Raw genomic sequence first — 23,447 nt, forward strand, 5'->3', positions numbered from 1 at the left:
GTAGTTTCCTCATTCAGGTTTTGAGTATTATATGGCAATTCATCAAGATACCATGGTGGCCATGTCAGCCCACAAGGGGGGCTTGTGCTCTCCTTTTTTTTGGACATTGTTTCAGGCAGTTTTCCGATGTCAATAACACTCAAGTGATTGCGATAGACCATTCGACAGCTATAGAACAATCTCACCTCTTAACTGGAGATAAAAATCTTCCAGAACAATCCAATGAAGAATTGTTTCAACAATCCCTGGATTCTTTTCATTGTACTAAAATCAATTCTCCATTATTATCCCCCGCAACGCTTGTTTTGCGGGGGTATTAAAATGGACTCCGTCCGTCCGTGCACATTTGTCTTTTCCAGAGCAGAACTCTAAAACTGTTCAATATTTCTTCACCATACTTGGCACATAGATAGATCTGGTGGTGTACTGGTGCCTTTCGGCAGTTTTGGAATTCTGAATAAAATATTTTTGGCATTTCCATGGCAACAAGTTTTGACTACAACGGAAATTAGTGGTAGTGCTCTCTTCCTTCTTTTCTTTGGCAACAAGTTTGACTAAAACTGAAATTGGTGATAGTGCTCTTTTCCGGAGCAGAACTCTAAAAGCATTCAATATTTTTTCACCAAACGTGGCACATAGATAGATCTGGTGGTGAACTGGTGCCTTTTGGTAGTTTTGGAATTCTGAATAAAATATTGTTGGCCTTTCTGTGGCAACAAGTTTGACTACAACTGAAATTAGTAATTGTGCTCTTTTCCGGAACAGAACTCTAAAACCGTTCACTATTTCTTCACCAAACTTGGCAGATACATTTGTCTGACGGTGTACTGGTGCCTTTTGGTAGTTTTGGATTTCTGAATAAAATATTTTTGGCATTTCCATGGCAACATGTTTGACTTAGACTGAAATTGGTGATAGTCTTCCTTTCTGGAGCAGAACTCTAAAACCGTTCATTATTTCTTCACCACAATTGGCTCATAGATTGGTCTGGCGGTGTACTGGTGCCTTTTGGTAGTTTTGGATTTCTGAATAAACTATTTTTGGCATTTCCATGGCAACAAGTTTGACTAAAACTGAAATTGGTGGTAGTGCTCTTTTCCGGAGCAGAACTCTAAAACCGTTCAATGTTTCCTTACCAAACTTGGCATATACATTGGTCCGGCGGTGTACTGGTGCCTTTTGGTAGTTTTGGATTTCTGAATAAAATAGTTTGGGTTTTTCCATGGCCACAAGTTTGACTTAGACTGAAATTGGTGATAGTCTTCCTTTCTGGAGCAGAACTTTAAAGACCTTTTATTACTCTCCTTCAAATTTTCTAAATACACACCTATATATTTGACATAATCATGAAGAGTATTTTGCCATTGCGGGGGATATTGATGACTTTGTCTTTTTGTTATTTTTACATTGAGGGAAATTCAGATTTCTCAACAATTTCTTAGTGGTTTTCTACTTTATCTTAGATACGTCAAGAAATTGAAACACAGTACTATGGTGGGTTACAGATCAGCAATTGCTTCTGTTTGAGATATACAAGGACTAGCAGTGGTTCATACAGCTTTCCCTACATGCTGATTAGATCGTTCAAGTTAAGAAAAAAAATTCAGGCTCCTACAATCTTCCCTAAATTGGTTTTATGTGTAATACTACAGTCTCTCCAGAAGTCTCCTTCCGTCAGATGAAGAACATTTTATTGACATTTTTTCGCCTTAAAAGATGGGGTTTCTACTTGAAATTGCTACAGATTCCAGTTCCAGAATATCAGAGCTTTTGTTTTTTTGCCATAAACTTTAGTCAATCTCTTTTACAGAAAGATATAGATGGATGTCATGTTGTACTTTACCAGCATTTTTTATTATCAAGAATCAGGCTTCTGCTAGCGGTCTCTCGGCCACAGAGTATACCAGATACCAGCATTACCTACCTCTGCCTCTAGATCAGACAGAAGTAGACTCCTATGACCTATTCTAGCTCTGAGATGGTATATCCAGCATACTCTCAACATCAGACGCAATTGCCGCTGTTTTTTTTATCCCATGCAAGACAAATGTTGATTAGGAGATCTCGAAACAATATTATATCATCTTGGCTTAGGAAGACAATCACTTTTGTTTACCAGGGCTGTGACCAGAACTTGGTGAACACTAGTTTTACTCGCATGAGACCAGGGCCTGGATGTCGTCACTTGCGGCTTGGTCAATTTCAATAGATATAGATCAGATAGTTGCGGGATGCCAATGGAAAATATCTTATCTCTACACCAGCTTGCCTTTGCAAGCGCCACTCCATCCTACAGACAATGGATCCGCTAGTGACAGTGCAGCAGCTCTCTTCCACCTGTTGCCCCTTGAAAAGGTGTGGGGGGTTGTGGAAATATATCCAACCTCAGCAGTGGATCACTATTTTGGACTGTGCTGTGAGGAAGAAAACAGAATAACAGTAAACGGAAAGATGAGGATCTTTGAAGAACCTTATCTACTAATATTTATCACCAGTTAAGCGGAATTGTTGTATCCGCTGCAGTTTATTACTCCAGTTAAAATAATCCACGAAAAGACATGAAATCGCTTACCGGAAATGACGTCATAAGATGTCAATAACACTGGAAGTCTGGAAGTGACGTCATGTCTGGTAACGAGGTTTCGGGACTGGACTAAGGTCTCAGATTTTAGTAAGAACGATATCATCATTTAGGAACTAATTCAGTTATTGATCTAATTTCTCACCAAATATATTTAGAATCCTCCCTCACCTTAACTTCCTGTTCTAGTAATGAATTAGCAAGATAACATGGGGGCACATGATGAATATTGAACAGGAAGTTATCTAAGTCATAGTTATCCCAAAGGGGAATTCTGGATTCCAGAGGTATAGTGGTATTCCTATGCTTCTTCATTCACTGGGGCCCTCCATCCTTATGTGGGATTCTGATAACCATAATCCAGAGGGAACGTTTACAACATAATTAGGAACAATTATGGATATTGTTAGTAATTATTAGTAAACTTACCTCTCAATTATGGGATCTAGGTCCCTCCCTTCCTCTCCGCGAAGTGTATGAGGAAATATAGTTTGTAAAAAAAATTTTTTTAAATTATGAAGATGTTCAGGGAACAATGCTGTGACGTCACAACTAAGGGAGATATCCCTGTAGATAATTAGGCATACCACTAGGGATAGCTATGACTTAGAAAAATGGTAATCTGCTTCATTCTGTATGTATCTGTGTCCCCACAGGAAACTGGCAACCATAATCCAGAGGTAAGTTTACTAATAATTACTAACAATATCCGTAATTGTTCCTGATTGATTCTGATTATATTGTAACTGATTGTTTGTAGGAATTTAAATGAAACAATCATTCTGATATTTCTAGGTGATACAAATGACTGTACCATTAGGTTTTCACAATGTTTAACTGTAAAGTTTGCAGATGACACCGCACTTGCTGGATTTATAAGGCACTAGGAGAATGACCATCGCTCTGAAATTACAAAATTCCTTGACTGGTGTAAAATCAACTTCCTTAAATTAAATGTTTAGAAAACAAGAGAGATGGTTATTGATTTTTGAAAAGGTTAAGTGAGCTGTTGCTAATTGCCATTGATAACGAAACCATAGATAGAGTTGAGGAATATAAGTATCTTGGCACAGTGATAGATTCTGAGCTCACCTGGAACAGTAATGCTGATTACCTAAACAAGAAAGGACTAATTTTTACGTCGTCTTCATTATTTAAAGATTGATTCAACCATATTGTCGTTATTCTACAAGTCATTTATTCAAAGTATTTTAGTTTTCAATGTGCATTGCTGGTATTGGGGTCTGTCTGATCAAAATCAATGTAAACATTCCAAAAAATTTAACACAACAAGTTAAAGTTCTGGTCTAAAAATGCAAGCAAATTGAAAAGAAAGCACGTAAAATTCTACATGACAGCACTCATGTCTTATTTCCTGAATGAATCTTTCTTCTGGCCGATGACTGCACACGCCAATATTCAGAACAAACAGGGCTCGAAATTCTTTCATCCCAGCAAGCATCAGTGTTTTAAATGAAATATTTTAATGTATGTTAATAATTTTTAAATACTTAACAATTGTTTCAAACTGTTACATTAATATACTTTTAGTGCCAATGTTCCTCAACATAATTTTAATGTCGCCACTATAGCTCTAAATCTTAAATATATCATTATTTATTCATCATCTATCTTTACTTCATATACTGGGCATCTTATCTTATCTATTGCTTGTTTTTAACTCAACCATTGACCTTTCTTTGGAGTTGTGTGTTGTCAGTTTTAGAAACTGTGACATCAAGTAATGTACTGTACTAATGACCATACAGACCTTACACATCTTTGTAGTTGCAGGCCAGTCAGCTGTTGTTGAAATAATGATACTGAAAAGTTAATGAGACTCGCATGGCTGCAGGCATTAGATAATTTTTAATTCAATGTGTTGATTATCGTTCCTGCACTCTGATAAGCAAACCTTTGATACATGAATACTCCAAGGGAATTATAGGCGTAAACATTCCCTATGGATTATGGTTGCCTTATTTCTGTGGATTCCACAGACACATACAGAATGGAAATGACTGACTGACTGAGTTTAGTTTTACGCCGCTTTTAGCAATATCGAACCCGGGTCTTCGGCGTGACGAGCCAACGCTTTAACCACTAGGCTGCCCCACCGCCCCAGAATGGAAATGAAATTTGTTAACTAAGACATTGCTATCCCTAGTGGTATGCTTAAAAGAGTTATGCAGTTATCTCCCTTGACTGTGACGTCACAACATAGTTGTTGAAAACCTCTCATAATTTTTCTGTATGGACAACACAGAAGACGTGTTTACAGAGTGGAAGTGTTTTCAAAATTTTAAAAAACTACAAGACTCCCGGTCAGTAGTGTCGCATTGGTTGATGTTTCTGACCATCGCATTCTATATTTGTACATATTGCTTGCGTTTCATTCTACTTTATTGAACTCTACTTTTGCCGCCAAAAAGCATATGTCACAAGTGCGTATCTGCACGTGTTTTGTCTGCGCCTCGTGCTTCACGGGTCATATGCTGGAGACCCACGGGATCCCTCATCCGAGCGGATCTTCCGGCCATGCTGTAGCCACGGCTGGTCGGTGGGCTGGCATCTCGGGATACGTCCCGGATCAGCCTGACACGGATGTCGACGGACGGCAATCAGTTTTTGCCTGCATGGTGGGGTTGTAGCCGCAGCAGCTCAACGGCAGTGGCAGTGGTTGGGGCACGCCCCCGGGGTCGTAAGCCGTACAACTCGTATAACGGCGGCAAGTGCCATAGTCTAGAGTCTATTTTTTTGTAGACAGTTGGGATTCTTTATAGTCTATACCCAGGTAGTCAAGTATCAACCATGGAGTGAGCGTATTAAGTTTTTTACGCCTCACTGAGCAATATTCCAGTTTATGGCGGCGACCTGTAATTCATCAAGTCTGGACCAGACATTCCAGTGATCAACTTGAGCTTCGATCTACGCACTTGGTGGGGTGTGGTGACATTGGGTTTCACGTCGTCCTTGAGAATATTTCGTTCATATGACGACATGCATGCGTGTGTATGTGTATGTGCGGCTGCTTGTACTAGCCCAGACTTCAGCTGGGTTTATAGTGCAAGCCCACTGAGATACCATACTGCAGTGAAGCCCGAATACCCACTCGGACACATACTGACTCCGGGGCGCCCAGTCCTTGTTGTACCCATTAATGCCGAGCGCCAGGCAGGGACGAACAAGTACCATATTTTAACGTCTTTTGGTATGATGCGATCTGGGATCAAACCCGCGACCTTCCGCTCTTTGGGCGGACGCTCTAACACTACACACCGGAGGTGGTTTCTACACACTTGGGATACGGTGACACATTATGTTACCCACGTCAGCAAGCCTCACCACCCGATCCCATTAGTCACCTTTTACGACAAGTCGACGGGTCTCATGTGCCATCTCTTTGCCATCCTTCTCTGGTTAATGGCATTTGCAATTCTCACCTTAACTCCTGGTATAAGGGACTCGGGGGTTGTCGATCTCGTCTCCCCTCGACAATCTGTTACGCTTGGCATTCTATAAGGTAACTATATATTTTTTCATCATCTGAGCCTATTACTTTGTCTACTACTTCGGGTATTCACCCGTTCCATTGGAATCTACCTCCGGCCACGGCTTCCAAACAACCCGGTACAGTTGTTTAAAGTACTCTGTATCACATACAAGGGTCTAAATGGCATAGCACCAGTATTTCTAATTGTTTCAGTGAATTGCCCTTCAACCACCCAGACAACTGCGATCTGGAAGCAATTCTTATTGAATACTCCTTCTTACAGACTGCCTTGGCCTCTTATTGAGAATGCTCTTTCAGTGGTTGCGCGCCTTCACTGTGGAATAGTCTGTTCCTCGCTATAAACTGTTTCCATGTTTTAACTGTGTTCAGATCACATCTTTCAACGCATCTCTTTCACTTGAGCATCCACTTTGTAGTTGGATTTCGCGATATGTAACTTTCATTATTATTATATTATTATCATTACTGAATTAGCAACACCACGGCTATATTCGAGGCCAGGGTTCAAATCAATCCGCTGTCCCACGAGGCGACGGCAGTTCAGGTAGCACATGCGTCGGGCCAGGTGAATGAATCAGATAACGGGGATTACACGTGCATTTTCTTGCCAGAATGCACTGTTAGCTGAGCGCTCCATGGGAAGCACGGGCGATATACCATTAGGTTGGAAACAAGCCTGATATAAAGTCACTGAATACAGGCAAGTGTGTTTATTCATTTGCCTTTATATATCCAGCAGGGCAAATGGGTACCTGGTGGGATAAATCATGTTGCTATTCAATTTTCTCGTGCCTCTTGGCAGCCTGGATTATCAGGGGTAATAAAAGGTAACATGTCAACACCTTGAGCATGTGCCTTGTACCTGGAAAAGGCGTGTTGTAGGGCACATTTATTGTTCAAGTGCCTATTATCCCTCTGCATTCTGACGGATCTTGGAAGGTGTATTCATCGTTCGTTTACTTTTTCATCATCCTCATCTCCCTAAACACGCTCATGGCATCTTCCGTTGGTCTACCTACTTCTGCCATGCTTTGCAACCTTGTATTAAGCTGGGCCCCGTCTCGCTTATAGCAATATACGCAATGTGGCGCACGTCCGCGAGCGTAACGGGAGCCGGGAACCAGCTTAGGAACCAGCTTAGACCTTGTGTAAACTACTATATAACAAATTATTTCATTGGCTGATAAATAGTATTTACTGCGGACTGAATGACGCTGATTGGCCGAGAGCTCATACATTGTAAATTGGCGCCGTAAACATTGTGTTGTTAGGTTGTAGAGTGTTACGGGCGGACATGAGTTTAATCATGGGTTTAATCAACGGCGCATTGAGTAGTATGTCCTTTTCTTTGAAGGTACGTTTCTTTAGACATATGACGCGCCATTGGAGATGCGCTGTAAGAATTTTATGCACCATGTGGGAGTACTGTTCACTTTACAACGGGCTGGCAATTTTTCAGATTTAATCAGGCTTACCATCCTCGCTAGGGTATGGATAGACAAGCCCATGTCAACCTTGTTCAGCAGGATTAGGGCACTTTTCAGATTCCTGCTGGGGTGCTAATTACTGATGGGTGCTAATTTAATTAGCCGACACGGTACCTCGGGACCACGGGTGCGATCACAGCCAGCATGTGCTCGTTTAACGGGTCATTACCACAGTAGCACTGCAGCCCTGTGCATGCGCAATGGTTTGTTTTCATTTGCCGCGCATGCGCAGTGCTCAGTCTCCGCCTACCCATTCATCAACTCGGAAGCCACACCTAGCTATTGTTATCAAGATGTCACCCAACCAATCGGAAGAAGCCATGATTTATGACGACGTTTATCGTCTGACTTTCGATTCTTCAGTTCTTGTCGACTGGCTGACTACTCGCGGGGTCATAGGTGACTTCGGTGGAGCCTGCCCCCGTTGTACTACCGGTCAGCTGACTCGGAAAAAGACTCCAGCTACGGTCGTGATGGTTTGGTCTGGCGATGCCGGGTCAAGACCTGCGGTCAGAAAGTTTCGATCCGGGAGGGGAGCTGTTTTGCCGGCTCTCATCTCACTCTGCCGCAATTGATGAAGCACCTTTATTACTGGGTGTACAAGACGCCGTCTCATGTGATCCAGCGGGAACTGAGGATCGGATCGTGCCACACCTTGGTCGATTGGAACATGTTTTGCCGGGAAGTCTGCATGACAGTAATAGAGGCGGACAGTTCCAAGATCGGTGGCCCTGGAACCACGGTGGAAATCGATGAATCCAAGTTTGGCAAGAGGAAATACCACCGTGGGAAAAGGGTCGAGGGTGTTTGGGTGCTTGGCGGCATTGAACGTGAAAGTCGGCAAGTATTCCTCACCACCCTGACCGACCGAAGTGCGGACACCCTCCTACCCGCTATTGAGAAGCATGTGGCTAAGGGAACCACAATTATCACTGATTGCTGGAAGGCTTACAACAAGCTTGGGAAACTTGGCTACACCCACATGACTGTGAACCATAGTGTAAACTTTAAGGACCCAGAGACAGGTGCTCACACGAACACCATCGAATCAACCTGGCGAGCGGTGAAGAACACTGGACTACCTGGCTCTGGGACCCAGAAAGCACTCTATGACTCGTACTTTGTTGAGTACATTTTCCGGCGAAAGTACTTGTCTGGGGCTCCAGACAAGTACCTCTCTTTCTTGGAGGCAGTGAAGCGGGTATATGCACCGACCCTTGATCGTGTGGTAGATCGCCTGGAACGAAAGCCTCTGGCTGAGAAGATGTAAAGCTACCCGACGTGTTTCGTCCAAGAAAAACAGACAACAAGCGAAACACGTCTGCAGTTTCCTTTTGGAAACCAAGCTGCACTGACGAGTCCTGGTGGGACGTGTTTCAAAACCAATTGGATGAATTTTTCAAAACCAAGGGATGCAACCCTAACCCTAAACCCTAACCCTAAGGATAGTAAAGGGGTGCCCAACCCTAACCCTAACCCTAAGGATAGTAAAGGGGTGCCCAACCCTAACCCTAAACCCTAACCCTAAGGATAGTAAAGGGGTGCCTAACCCTAACCCTAAAACCCTAAGGAGTGCAGTAAAGGGGTGCCCAACCCGACTATAGTAGCTCTTGCCCCTAACCTGATTGCTCATTAGCGACCTTTCTTCGCATGCGCGCGGGCTGCGCCGGTAAACTGCATTCTAGCCTTTTTTTCCTCTCCAGTGATTCCAATTGATAAGGAATTCTCACATCTGTTCTCGAAATTATCCCAAACTTCCTAATCACGTTCCTCGATCCAAGGCAGTTTTAGGTTTTGCATTATAGTACAAGACAGTGCAGTGCCTTGTCTTGGGTATCGGGTAGCTTCCTCACCAAGGTTTTGAGGATTTTTGGCAATTAATCAAGATATCATGGTGGTCATGTCAGCCCACCCACGAGGGATGCTTGCCCACTCCTCTTTGGATGTCGTTTTTCAGGCAGTTTTCTGATGCCAATCACACTTGAGTGTTTGTGTTAGACTATTCGGCAGCATTAGCACCATCTCGCCTCTTGACTGGAGAAGAACTTCCAGAACAATCCAATGAGGATATTGTTTCACCAATTTCTGGATATTTTTCAGCAGTAAAATTGGGTACCCGGTATGATACGATGGTAGTCTGAATTTGAACCTTGAGCGCCTGACAGGCGACCGGTTGTATTCTCCACATGGAGCGTTCTGTACTCGTTGTCCAGGGGTAATATGTCAGCGCTTTGAGCATGCAGTGTACATGGATAAACGCGCAATATAAATAGACTATTATTATTATTATTATTATTATTTTGTCATTGGTTCCCAGTTGAGTAGATCAATGCTCATGTTGTTGATCACTGGATTGTCTGGTCCAGACTGGAACATTTACAGACCACTGCCATATAGCTGGAAAATTGCTGAGTGCAGAGTAAAACTAAATTCACTCACACACCCACTCAAAGACTGACCATGCCATCAGAGACAGATAGTATGAAGTTCTTACAAATACATCCCTCTAAAACATGATAGTTTTAGTCTTGAAAAATGTTTCTCAGTCCACAGGTTTAGCTTATTTGAAAATGTGAATGTGTAGGGCTTTGAGTTGTCTTTCTGCTTAGTGGCCTTTAAAGCTCTTCCATCAAACTATGACACAGACTATTAAGCTGAAGTTTACAATGGAGGACGCTTTTAAAGCCATGCGGTGAACTCATCAGAGGGCTTGGAGATTGGATTAGAGCACTTTTCACTTTTCACTTTCACTTTCACAAGATAGACCCAGTAAGATTAATGAGGCAAGTTAATGATTTCCTTGACAGCCTTCATTTGCTTGATGCCCATAATGAATTTTGCAGAGGAATAATATTGTTTTACCCTTATTCTGACTCATACATATACTTCTCTCTCCCTTCATCCAAACTTGGAAAGTATGTGCTGTGTGACCCAAGAACAGCAAGGACATCTCACCTGAACATGATCAGGCCTGTTCACTTAGAACGTCTTAGTGTATTGTTGGGAGGGATGCCATTTTAGCATATGATTCAGGATAAGTAAAAAATGCATATTTACCTCATCCTGACTTACCTACTGATTGCCTGAATCGGTAAAATGGTGATGGGCAGCCACTTAAGTTAAAATTCTGAATTTTATAAAAGCTATTTCTACAATATGTTTGAAATACTGCCATTGTGACCATATTATTCAATCACTTACAGTTGTGACATAAATAATATTGAAATGGTCATCAAGATGTGGAAAAAATTGTCAACGGTATTGTTCATACTTATGAGGAGTTAACGTCATGTGTTCCTTTCACGATTTCTTTCAAACAGACGCCCCAGTGATCACCTCCGTCCCCAGCAACAAGGATGTGACAGAGAAAACCAGTCCCAACATCGACTGTAGCAGTAACATCACACCAGGCAACCCTTCAACAACAAGCTACAGGTGGACAGGTCCAGGTGGTTACAGCAAGGATGGGGCTGTACTTGACAGACCTGTCACCAGGACTCAGGGAGGAGTGTACATCTGTACTGCCTCCAACACTGCAGGACTGTCAGACACAGCTCAGGTCAACATCAATGTGCCATGTGAGTATATCAGTCATGCTACCATGATTCCTGAAAACACTTGTCATGCTACCATTATTACCAAATGCACCCTTTGCATGAAGGCGTGATCATTTGTTTCAGTTTTTAATCATGTACATTGGCATATGTCATCTTGATCAGCTTCATTATGCAAAAAGTTATAAAACCTGTCGTTACAATATCCTTAAAAACTGCCAACATGGCTGTATTTTTTTAAAGACTTAGGTATTAGACATAGATGCATTGAAATAGACATTTAAATACGCATCCTAAAACAGAAAATATGGATTTACCTAATGAACATGCTCTGTAAATTGTCCTGTGCAGTTAACTGGCGACCATATTTCAGTTATGTTCATATTTATATTTGGTCATGATCAGCCTAATTGAAATAAAGAATTTTATACATGCTATTGCTACAATATGTCTGAAATACTGCCAATGATGTAAATAATGACTTACATTTGAGACATAAGTACAATGAAATAGTCGTCAAGATATGGAAAAAACATATCAACAGTAATGTACATCCTTAAAAGGAGTTAACATCTTATGTTCCTTTCACCATTTCTTTCAAACAGACGCCCCAGTGATCACCTCCGTCCCCAGCAACAAGGATGTGACAGAGAACACCAGTCCCAACATCAACTGTAGCAGTAACATCACACCAGGCAACCCTTCAACAACAAGCTACAGGTGGACAGGTCCAGGTGGTTACAGCAAGGATGGGGCTGTACTTGACAGACCTGTCACCAGGACTCAGGGAGGAGTGTACAGCTGTACTGCCTCCAACGCTGCAGGACTGTCAGACACAGCTCAGGTCAACGTCAATGTGCAGTGTGAGTATGTCATTCATGCTACCATGATTCCTTAAAACACATCAAGTTGTGGAAACTCAAGCTCTCTATGTTATGTTCCTGAAGAACAGCAAAACCATCTCCCCCGACTGCACTCCTTTTTTTGCCCACGTGACCAAACTGGTGACTTGCCACTCGCTCACTTTTCGCCCAACAATATACTTGGGAATTGTATTTTCTGTGTTTAGTGCAAGCCATCCTAGCAATATTAAGTCTTAAAAATGTATCCTATCTCACGGTATGCACTTCTCTTTCAACCATAGAGTGGAAACGTGCTGTAAGTCAAAGTTGAACACAATCTTCTGGCCTCTCTCACCTGATAACTCTCCACTGCTCCCATTCCTGGACATCTCAATAGTCCTGGAAGCATGCACGATGCTTAGGCCGTTCCCATGACACCCATCTCAAGCCATTCTCTTTCTTGTCGCACATGAGTCTGGACGTGTATGAGCTCTGTCTCTGTCTGCTACTCTTCTTTGCTACATTATGGGGAAAAGTAATCTAGGAAGAGGAAATATTGTGACAGATGCAAGATGAACTTTTCTGCAGTGGATCCCCATTCACTATGCGGCGAATGTATTGGTCAGTGTGACTGGTCTCAACAATGTTCTTACTGTGCTGACTCAGAAGATGATGACTATTGTAAAGTCTGAAACAGAAGTGTAGCAGACAGAGACCGGAGGAGGTCTTCAGGGGGTCCCTCGACTTCCAAGAAATCCAAGCAGGATCGTCCATTCAAGATTGCCCATCGTTCGTCACCTTCAGCTGATGAGGTCTTCTTGGACACTCTGTCTGACTCATATTAAGTGAAAACGTTTTTTTTCCCCATGAGCCGTCCATCCCAGTTGACTGACAGGCCGTTTCTTCCTCTAGAGTGGTGTTTTTTCAACAGTCACCTTCTCAAACTTGATCAGCAATCTTCTTCCACCATTGTGTCTGCTTTGGCCGCCTCTATCTCGACTCATTCTTTGATCCCTCATTCTCAGGGAGCGGCGCTTTGAGTTCCTATCGACGATGTTCCTCATCACTCTGGATCGGCGACATAGAGAAGGTTAAAGATGGTTTCAATGCTCCCAGATTCAACTTGGCTGCAGCGCATGTACGCAGCTTCACAGCGCTGATTGCTTCACCACCAATTGATGATATTTCTTTGTTGGGCTCCACACAACTCGTTTCCTAGTTGAGGATGACGAGTTGTCGCACTTAGATTCGGCGATCTTTTAAGGCTTCCATCAATATTATTCTTACTGCTTCTTCAATATGATTCTTACTGATTCTGAGGCTGTTTCCATGTCCATCTCCCATGTCTCCTATCCACAACAAGCCTACATTAGGGGGGGCTATGGTGCTTATTCATGAGCAGTTCCAAACTGTTTAGACCAGCTAGCACATTTATTTTCCTATGTGATGGCAGTAAGAAGAAGACGTCCCCTCAATTAGTCGTCCTGCGAGGACTGGTTTAAGACACACCTTTTAGACAGCATTGGTCTGGTTGGACTTTGTTCAATGGTGCAATAAGATATATTGCTACCAAGGTGGGTCAGGACACGCAACTACATGTTTTCATGGGACTCTTAAAGTTTTAGCAGATGCAAGTTAAAGACTCTTTGCGTCAGTGACGTCCAGCGCATTATGTCCCAAATACTGCGTGAATCTTCGTCTTCTTCTTTTCATGGTCAACCGTCCTACCGAGGTCATCCCAGGAGGCAGCAGCGACCTCCCATCAGCACCCAAGGTGCCTCCAAACCAGACCAGGCTCGTGCAGCTGGATCCACTAAACAGTGACGGAACAGATCACCATGCGACTTGGACCTTTCGAACCCAGTAATGCCAGTTCGAGATTCTCCAGTCGACAGAAGACTTGGCGTTTATGCATCAAAATGAACGATTTTGGGAGACCCTCTCGTTCAGGCAACACCCCAGGTAGCATGCCATCATTGGCTCGACGTCGTGTGCATCATCGACCCAACATCGGCAAACTTCATCGGGCCAATGAAGTTTTGCTCATCGGATCGAATGTTGGCAAACTGCAATGGCCCTGCATCGGCCCTGCATCGACACTACATCGGTTCAACGTTGGCATACTTTATAGTCACTGCATTTGTCAATTGTATACTATATCGAATATTATTTGCTCACTTCACTTCTCTACGGTGAATACTTATAGGATATGAAACTTGTTCCCCTTTCATATCAAGTTTATGTCCCGAGTGATATAATTTTGCTTTGTCACGAGCTTTAGCGAGTGACAAAGCAAAATTATTTTACGAGGGACATAAACTTGATATGAAAGGGGAACGAGTTTTGTATCCTATTTATTACCCACGTTCTAAAAAATGAAAATATCGTTAAAATACAGTAATATTTTGCTTTCCTATATAGAACCGCACAGCGCAGATTAATACATCATATTGGTGATTGGAATGTCAACCAGTTCACTCAAGGAAAATGTATGCTGCATTGAGGCAATGTAGTTCCTTTAACTTGTCAAGAAAATATACAACTTAAGACAGAATCAAGTCAAACTTTTAGTCTTTTCAATTGGGTTAATTTATCAAAACACTTGTAAAGTGTAAACCTTTATTGAATTATATTTTTGGCGTGTGTGTTATGGGACAATTCCATATGGTTCAATATTCAATACTGGGTCTGTTATTGCTGATTGCTGTTTAAAATTCTTTGTCAGAACATTGACTGATGGATTGTTCTGTGCTGATTGGTTGAAGAACTTGTGATTCTTCAGTGGCTGTTTTCGTCGTTTTCCTGACATATTTCTCTTGACATGAAATTCTCTCCAAATCTGGTCAGGTATGCTGTTGCTGTATTCCCATGTGTTTCCTCTTTCTGGATCCTTCCATTTCACCCTGTAGTATATTTTGTTGTTTGCTCTCTTGGAAGCAAGAATTGAATGAATGTCATCAGGATTGAAAACCTTGGCGTCATTGCTTGACGTTGGTTGTTGGGTTGGTTGTTGAACCTGACTTGATTCTGATTGTGGCCTTGACTTTGGCTGATTATGTTTGCTGTTTAGTCCTCTCTTTCCCTTGTTTGTATTTCCTTTCGTCTTGGTGGGGTTACTTGGACCTGGGGTGCTCTGTTTCTGGTTTGTAATTGTACTGGGTCCTGCTGAGCTTTCCTGAACGCCTTTCTTCTCTTGAGTTGGATTCCTTGGATTTCCTGCCTTAGTTTTTGAATTGACTTCCTTACCTTTAGGTGATTGATCCTGGGTTGAACTTGTTGACTCTGCATTGTTGCTGTCAAGTTGTGGATCATTGATTGGTTCCTCTTTGTCATCTATGACCCCTGAATCTGCATTGTGGCTGTCAAGTTGTGGATAGCTCATTGGTTCCTCATTGTCATCTATGATGTCTGAATCCATATTGTTGCTGTTGTTGAGGTATGGTTCTGGTGGATACTTTGGACGATCAGCTGGATCGAAATATGGCTTCAGACGGTTGGCATGGACCAAATGGTTTGTGCACTTTGTCGTCAGAACTTCAGCATAGTTTGTAGGTGAAATTTGGACCTAAATGAACAATGTAATAACTGCCATACCACTTTTTGGTTAACTTGTTCAGAGGCCTTTTTCTACTTTTTGACAATATAGCCAAACTCTTTGACCTGGGGAGAAATCTGGCTCTTTCGCCTTACGATTGTATTGCTCGGAATATACCTCCTTTGCTCAAGCAGTGTTTTCAGCTGCAAAAGTCCTTGTAATTTCTAGCTCCTCAAGCAAAATGATAGCTTTTGTTGTTGTGGACTAAAGTTTCCTTTGGAATTAACGACACATCTTGTGGAGCTCTCATTTCTCGGCCGAAAAGCATAACAAAGGGGGACTTTTGAGTTGATGAATTTGGGGCCATCCGATAGGCCATCATGATGCCTGGAAGAAACCGGTGCCAATCATTTTGATTTTTGTGACAGTAGGCTCTTAGTGATTGATTGATGTAGGAATTGAGCCTTTCTACACAGCTGTTTGTTTGGGGATGATATGGGCTAGTATGAGTGAATTTGATAGCCAAAAGTTCACAAATAGCTTTGATTAATTTGGACATGAAGTTCTGACCTCTGTCTGAAATTAAGGTCCTTGGAGCGCCATACCGACAAAATATTTCTCTCACGAGAACATCTGCTACCTCTGTGGCTTCTTGGGTTCTCAGGGGAAAGGCTTCACACCATCTAGATGCTGCATCGGTGATGACCAAAATGTGCTTGTACTTGTCTGGTGTTGTTGGCAAAGGACCAAGGAGGTCAAGATGCCACCTGGTGAAGACCTCTTCCACAGGTAGTGGACGTAGGGGTGCCTTCTTGCTGTGGTAATGTCTCTTGGTCTGTTGACATACTTCACATGTCTGGACATACCGTGCAATTTTGGTGTACATCTTTGGCCAGTAGTATTTTGGTCTCATTGTGTTGTGCATCCCTTCCTTTCCATGGTGACAACCACCAAACTCGGAATCGTGGTAGGATCTCAGGACCTGGTTCCTGAGAGTTCTTGGAACTGCCACCTGTTTAATGAATTTGTCCGCATGACCCTTCTGTCTCTGTGGAACAAATCTGTATAGGATTCCTTCATCTATTTCAAAGTTGCCTGCTTCAATAAGGATCTTTTGGCGGTCCTTTTCATCTTCTGGAAGGACATCATCTTCTTTGTAGTCAAAAATTTTGGTAAAATCTGGACAAATTCTTTGTAGATGACGTAAGTTGGGATGTGCATTAATATTTACCCCAACCATTGTGGCTTGTGTGACATCATCACTTGTAGCGTGTAATGCTGCAACAAAGTTTGCTGGTACTGTTTGGTAGTCCGCTTCATATTCAAAGGTGACAGACAAATGAGTTGTCTGTGATTCACTATCTAAGTGATTAATACTTGGTATGCAATCATCCTCAGTCTGAGTTGATTGGGTGACCTGTGAGGATAATTGTTGGCTTGCTGAAATGTTGGTATGGCTTCTTTGCCCAAGTGAAGTAACTGTAAAGACTGTTTTCTCAGCATCTTCTTCTGTTTGACTCTGACTGTTAATATTTTGCTCATATTCCCTGCATGAGAGCGCATCAGCATTCCCGTTGGCTTTGCCGCTTCAATGAACAATATCAAACATATAGGTAGACAGTTCTAAAGACCATCGCCCTAACCTACCTGTGGCGTCCTTGATGGATTTGAGCCATTTCAATGTGATGTGGTCTGTGTAGACAGTGAATTTGGAATTTGCAAGGTATGGACGAAATGATCTAATGGCTTCAACTAAAGCTAAACCTTCTTTTTCTGTAATGCTCCAATTCTTCTCGCTGCCGTGAAGAGCTCTGCCTCCAAAAGCTATAGGATGTTCATTATCCTTCTCATCTTTTTGACTCAAGACAAACCCAATGCTCATATCGCTGGCATCAGTTGCGAGAAAAAATTCTTTGTCAAAGTCTGGATAAGCCAGGACAGGTGTGTTACACATAGCATGTTTGAGTGTGTTGAAAGCCTGATCACACTCAAGTGACAACTGGAACTTTGGTTTCTTACCAGTTTCTGCTTCTGAATGCTTTTTTAACAATGCATTCAATGGCAGTGCTATTTTAGCATAATCTTTCTCATACTTTCTGTAAAAGTTTGTGAGGCCTAAAAATGAGCGAACCTGTTTTTGTGATTTAGGTATTGGGAAGGTTTTAATTGCTTCAACCTTTTTGTAATCAACTTGAACACCTCCACATGATAAAACATGACCCAGAAATGAATCCTTGTCTGTTGCAAAATTGCATTTTGATGGCTTTAGTGTTAATTTGCCTGTTTGAGATAGTAGAAGACTTGTTCCAAATGTTGGAGATGTTCTTCAAAGTTTTTGCTATAGATTATCAAATCATCAATGTAAATCAACGCAACTTTGAAAAACAATTTTCTTAGCACTTTGCTCATGAGTTGCTGAAAACAAAGTGGAGATATAGATAAGCCCTGGGGCAAACGATTGAATTGATAATGACATTTAGCATTATTTGCTAAATGGGTTTATAGGCAGCATTTACAATTCAATTGCGCAGTTCTGACACTTCCCTGGCGAGTGTAATACACTCGTGTATGTAATTACAATTCTAATTATGTCATTTCTAATCAACTTCGTTTGGCACTGCAGCTAACATGGTATGCAGTGTATTTCATTAAGCATCTGTCTCAACTTCGGGTAAGAAGGCAGCATATTTCACTAATTTGGTTGTGGGCAGCATTTACAATTACTTATACACTTAGCCTACAGTAAGTGTAGCAACGCACATGGCAGTGTATTATTTCCGCATTCCAGAATAGCAGCTACGCCACTTCGAGAGTGATGTCACATCCGCCAGTCATACGTCACGTCCGTTTCCTTTCTATTCTGCATGCTCTCCTGGCAGGTTATCCATTTTGCTTCATCGCTTAAAATAATTTCTTGTTCTCAGCGTAATTTTCGGTATCTTGAAAAATGCTGAATTAACTTAACATTTAATTTGCGTCTGCTTTCGCTTTCCGTCATTTCTTTCTGTATTCACTTAAACTACTGGGAGTATCGAGGTTTCAAAATAACATATTCATGATCACTGATAGCAGTTTGGCATTGAGTCGCTGGTGACAATTCTGAAACGCGTTGCCGATGAATCTAGAATCGGTAGGGATGTTTTCAAGAACACACTTACACGGCGCCCGAGAGCGCTATCCGCCATGTTGGATGGTGTTTGCAAGGACACGCGTTTCCGCGTAGGCCGGTATTGAGACGCCTATTACATCGCGTGTGTTTCATATTCAGCCGAAAAATGCATCACTGAATTCCCTATGCAATTGAGTATCAAATTGCAACCGGTCTTTGTCACCAATACCAACTGTCTAGAAAAAATGAAACGAAACATTTTGGGCGTGAAAACGAGCGCAGTGCTCGAAAGACTGAGCGTTTGAAATGTAAACAAAGATAATTTCCGATTCACACGCAGCAGTAGCATTTTCTGAATTCTTCCAACATTCATCTATTCATTGCTTGCAATGGCTCAATGCCTTTGGAATAGGTATGGAAAGAGTATTGTAGAAAGAAATGGGAAATTAGGAATAGATACAATGCAATGATTCGTTAATTCATAAGAAATTGTCAAAGTTGGTGCAGCGTGAAGCTATGACTTGCGCAGATTCACCCAGAACGACAACTGTAATTATCAGCATTTTTGGCGTCTTCTCTTACTTACAGTGAAAATGATAAAAAACATATAACATACAGATAGTCAGAGTCATTCTGATTACTTACATGTCATATTTATATACAAACAATCCCTGAATCAGTGGAAGGGTCCTCGCAGAATCCTCGGTATCCTTGTCAGCAAGGCCACCGTATTGTAAGAGATAGGTCATCTGTAGTGATGTCATATGTCCACATTGTTGTACATATTGGGAAATTTCTTCGAGGTGAAGGTCGGTTGAACAAGAGTAAACACAATCACCTTAACCGACTTCCGATTACACTGTCAGCATAGTATATTTTGCGGAAAGCTCAGATATTTTTTCATGAAACTGACTTCAGTATCTACATTTGGCCTTGTTCGGTGTCATGCGTGCATGTAGGGTTTACTGTTTTATTCCTTGAAAGTTTGGATTGTTTGGGTGATGTTTACATAGGAGGTTGGCACATTTAGTGCAGTACACCATATTCTAAATCTGTACACAAGTGTTCGAAGATGAAATGTAGCCATAGCTGCAATTACTTTAGTCCCTTATGATGTACAATGTGTAATATTGGACTAATATTGCAGTTTCATATGGACAGGTTAATGAACGGCGATTTAATTCAACCTTATAAGTAAACTGATACTAATTAATGAAAATGACTTACATATGTTATGAAATGTATATGGACATATATTTAAAGGAATTTTCTTGTTCATTGCATATTTTTGTGTCGTTTTATATACAAAACAATGACATATGTTGATTGGCCAGGTGCACGTTTGTCGGTAACATTTTATGATTCACTATCATTGTTTTTGATAATATATTCAGTTCATATTGGCATGACAGGATATCACTCTCTAACGACTTTTATAGGAAGATTGTTTGGAGATATATAAACCAAGTCATGTGTTGATTTGGACAAATCTTACATCCATATTCTAATATATAGTTCCATTTATAAAGGCTATCTTTTTGCATCTTTCATTGCATACTTTCTTAGAGAAATGGCTACATAATCAGAAAGAAAGAAAATTCTTAACCTAACAAACTATTGGGGCGTTGCGAAATATTAATTTTTCATTTCACGTTAAATTAATGTCAAACAGGTGTCGCGTGTTGCTCATAATAAGATACACAGTCAAACTGTCTAATTGTTGATATAGTCAGGACACTATTTAAAGGGAAAAATCAGTCATTTTATGTTTTATCTAAAGAGTGTTTAATTATGACATAGAAGCCGAGACCTTTTATACAATTAATGGAAATTGGGTGAGGTGTATGCTGATCAGCGTGCCAAGGTCGTCCTTTTCGACATCACTTGGGGTGCGTGAAGCAAGCAATTATGTGAACTAAAATGTGGTATTATTTTCAGCAATTTCATTACATTTGAAGATATGGCTAGTACTCTGGTAATAGCGTTGAAAAATTAGTCAAAATACATCTATACACACATGAGAATATGGGAAACTAAGAACTAACTTATATACCGGATAGGGCAATCCGGACGCTGTTACGTACTTTTCGCATGTGGTGCGTTGTCATCTTTTCTGGTAAATTGTGAAACTGCTAAAGCGTATCCGATCACATTGGGGAAATTGTAATTGGAATAGTTTGGTTCGCCATAGGCAAAGGATAAAGAAAACATAGCGGCCGTATCCACAGCAGGTTCTCTACATGTGATCTGAGTTACATTGACCTAGTGTGAAGCATAACAGAGTTATGCCCCCTTATCATTATACATGTATGACCTCTCTGTCATCGTTTGACGTCATAGAAGAGAATCCAGTTTTGCCATTTATTGCGAGTTGTTTTTGGTTGGGTGTGTTGCGTTGTGCGTAAGCACATATAAACCCAGTTGGTATGCACTTGTATATTGGGCTGTACTTTCTTAGCTCACACTTTCAGTAAAGATGCCAAATAAAAATTAAGTAGCACAGTATTTTTATCGGTAGCGATAAAAGCGGAATAATTGCTGTTTTTAATGCATAACAAAATGGTGGACAACATTTGGCGAGGTCTGTTCCTCAACCCAAAGCGCTGAGGTGGTTGCACTTATATTTATACCAACGGATAGTAAATTTAATATTCTATATTTCTGTGTAATTTTTTAAAAAACAAAATAAACAACAAACAAAACCACAGCGCAGGCGAGAGGTCCCGGTACAGATCCTGGATGAGCCCTCATATCTGGCAGTAAGCCATTGCAGGTATGGCCAGGATAGCAAGGCAGCCAGACCGCGTCAGCCCATTACAGTTGATCTGCTAACTTGTAGCGTTGTGCAACTCCTTTCCAAGGTATGCAGCTCTTCATATGAAACTTCTCTGTTTTCAGCAGCGCACCTACGAACATTCTTTCTTCAGGGTAAGCGAGGTCGTGGCCCGTTCAATCAGCAACTAACATTCTTTGTTGTTTTGTTTTGTTTTTTCAGGGTAAGGGAGGTAGTCGCCCGTTCAATAAGCGACTCGTCACAGCGGGCTGTTTTGCTGAAGGACATGTCTTTTGCTAGCGACCAATTCTACGTGGAGGTGGTCCTACAGGCCTTCAAAAACTAGACCAGCAGGGCCGCGGCACACGCATTGCCATTACGGCAGTCCCTCAGTCCATACTATGCCCTGTCAAAGCGATTTTGGCTGTGCGACCATGTACAGATGGGTATCTCTTTACTCATACTAACTCGGCTCCTCTAACAAGCTTTCAGTTTCAGGCAGTGCTGGTGAAGATGCTGACGGCAGCAAAACAACCCATCAATAGTAACTTTTATTCTTCTCATTCATTTCGGTTAGGGGCAGCAAACTCAGCAGTGTTACAGGAATTCCGGCAGTTCAGATTCAGGAATTTGGTCACTGGAGATCTAATGCCTACAGGGCGTATATTCGTATGCCTTTGTTAGGCACACAAATCTAATGTGAAATTATGGCTTACAGGGCCGTCGTGGGTGATTGGCTCCAGTTATAACACCTCGGGCTGCAGTGACGTAGCCTCGGCCTTGCCCAGTACCTCGTCGGGGTGCACTTATCCAAGCTGGGCATGGCGGCCCAACATCGGGCCATTCTGGCAGCACTGCATAGCAATTAAGTATTGGTGAAACCTTTTTTGCGCCCTCTCCCCTACTCCCCCTTTAACTATTTAACTCGTTGTGGATGGCAGCCCCGCCCGCGGGCCTGTTGGCATGGTGCCGACGGGACTTAACACCAAATCAGCTTAAAATATGGATACTTGGTTCCTACTTTTACAGTGGCAGCCCAAACCTTCCTGCCTGCTGGCTCCGCGGGAGGGAGTACAAAAGTTTCCAATGCGCTAGCAGCCTGCTTTTCCTGCCTGCTGTCTCCGCGGGAGGAAGTACAAAGCTTACAATGCCTTACCAGCTTGCTTTTCCTGCCTGCTGTCTCCGCGGGAGGAAGTACAAAGTTTGCAATGCCTTACCTGCCTGCTGTCTCCGGGGAGGAAGTACAAACTTGCCTATGCTTTGCCCGTCTGCTTTTCCACGGTGGGAGGGCCATAAAAAAGCTGAACTATGTGTCCCGTCCGTGTCGGGCCATCCACACCGGCTCATTGTCATCCACATATCTGCGTTGTGTAGTCTTTCATCTGGTATCGCGTGCCATGCTAAAGGCTAGCCTCATCAGCTTCATCTTATCTCTATTACAAGCTAAAGGTCTGCATATAATGACATTTAGCATTATTTGCTAAATGGGTTTATAGGCAGCATTCACGATTCAATTCGCGCCAGTTCTGACACTTCCCTGGCGAGTGTAATACACTTTCGTGTATGTAATTACAATTCTAATTATGTCATTTCTAATCAACCGTTTGGCACTGCAGCTAACATGGTATGCAGTGTATTTCATTAAGCATCTGTCTCAACCCGGGTAAGAAGGCAGCATATTTCACTAATTTGGTTGTGGGCAGCATTTACAATTACTTATACACTTAGCCTACAGTAAGTGTAGCAACGCCGCGTGGCAGTGTATTATTTCCGCATTCAGAATAGCAGCTACGTCACTTCGGGTGATGTCACATCCGCAGTCATACGTCCGTCCGTTTCCTTTCTATTCTGCATGCTCCTGGCAGGTTATCCATTTTGCTTCATCGCAAATAATTTCCCACCACCCTTCCCTTCTACAGCTCAGTATCCTGGTGGGGTGCTGAGGTTGTTAAATGTGCGACTTATATTAAGTCTTCACTGTACAGTGCACAGTAAGTATAACCTGTACCATAACCTTTGTATTTTGCACCTTTCTTAATAAAAGGGCGCGGT

General features: G+C 42.0%; 1 protein-coding gene across 6 annotated transcripts in view; it reads left to right on the forward strand.

The window, feature by feature from the left end:
- LOC124253579 (hemicentin-1-like) overlaps positions 1–23,447 on the forward strand; it is a 143,390-nt gene that overhangs the window by 83,393 nt on the left and 36,550 nt on the right. For 4 of the 6 annotated variants that reach the window (XM_046687383.1, XM_046687380.1, XM_046687381.1 and 1 more), the window contains 2 exons: positions 10,903–11,160; positions 11,742–11,999. In XM_046687383.1, coding sequence (XP_046543339.1) covers positions 10,903–11,160; positions 11,742–11,999 — 516 coding nt within the window. The remainder of the gene's footprint in view (positions 1–10,902; positions 11,161–11,741; positions 12,000–23,447) is intronic. The other 2 variants (XM_046687386.1, XM_046687385.1) reach the window with 2 other exon arrangements.

Source organism: Haliotis rubra, unplaced genomic scaffold (genome assembly GCF_003918875.1).
Source record: "Haliotis rubra isolate DU_JTF1 unplaced genomic scaffold, ASM391887v1 Scf545, whole genome shotgun sequence".
Taxonomy (NCBI): Eukaryota; Metazoa; Mollusca; class Gastropoda; order Lepetellida; family Haliotidae; genus Haliotis; species Haliotis rubra.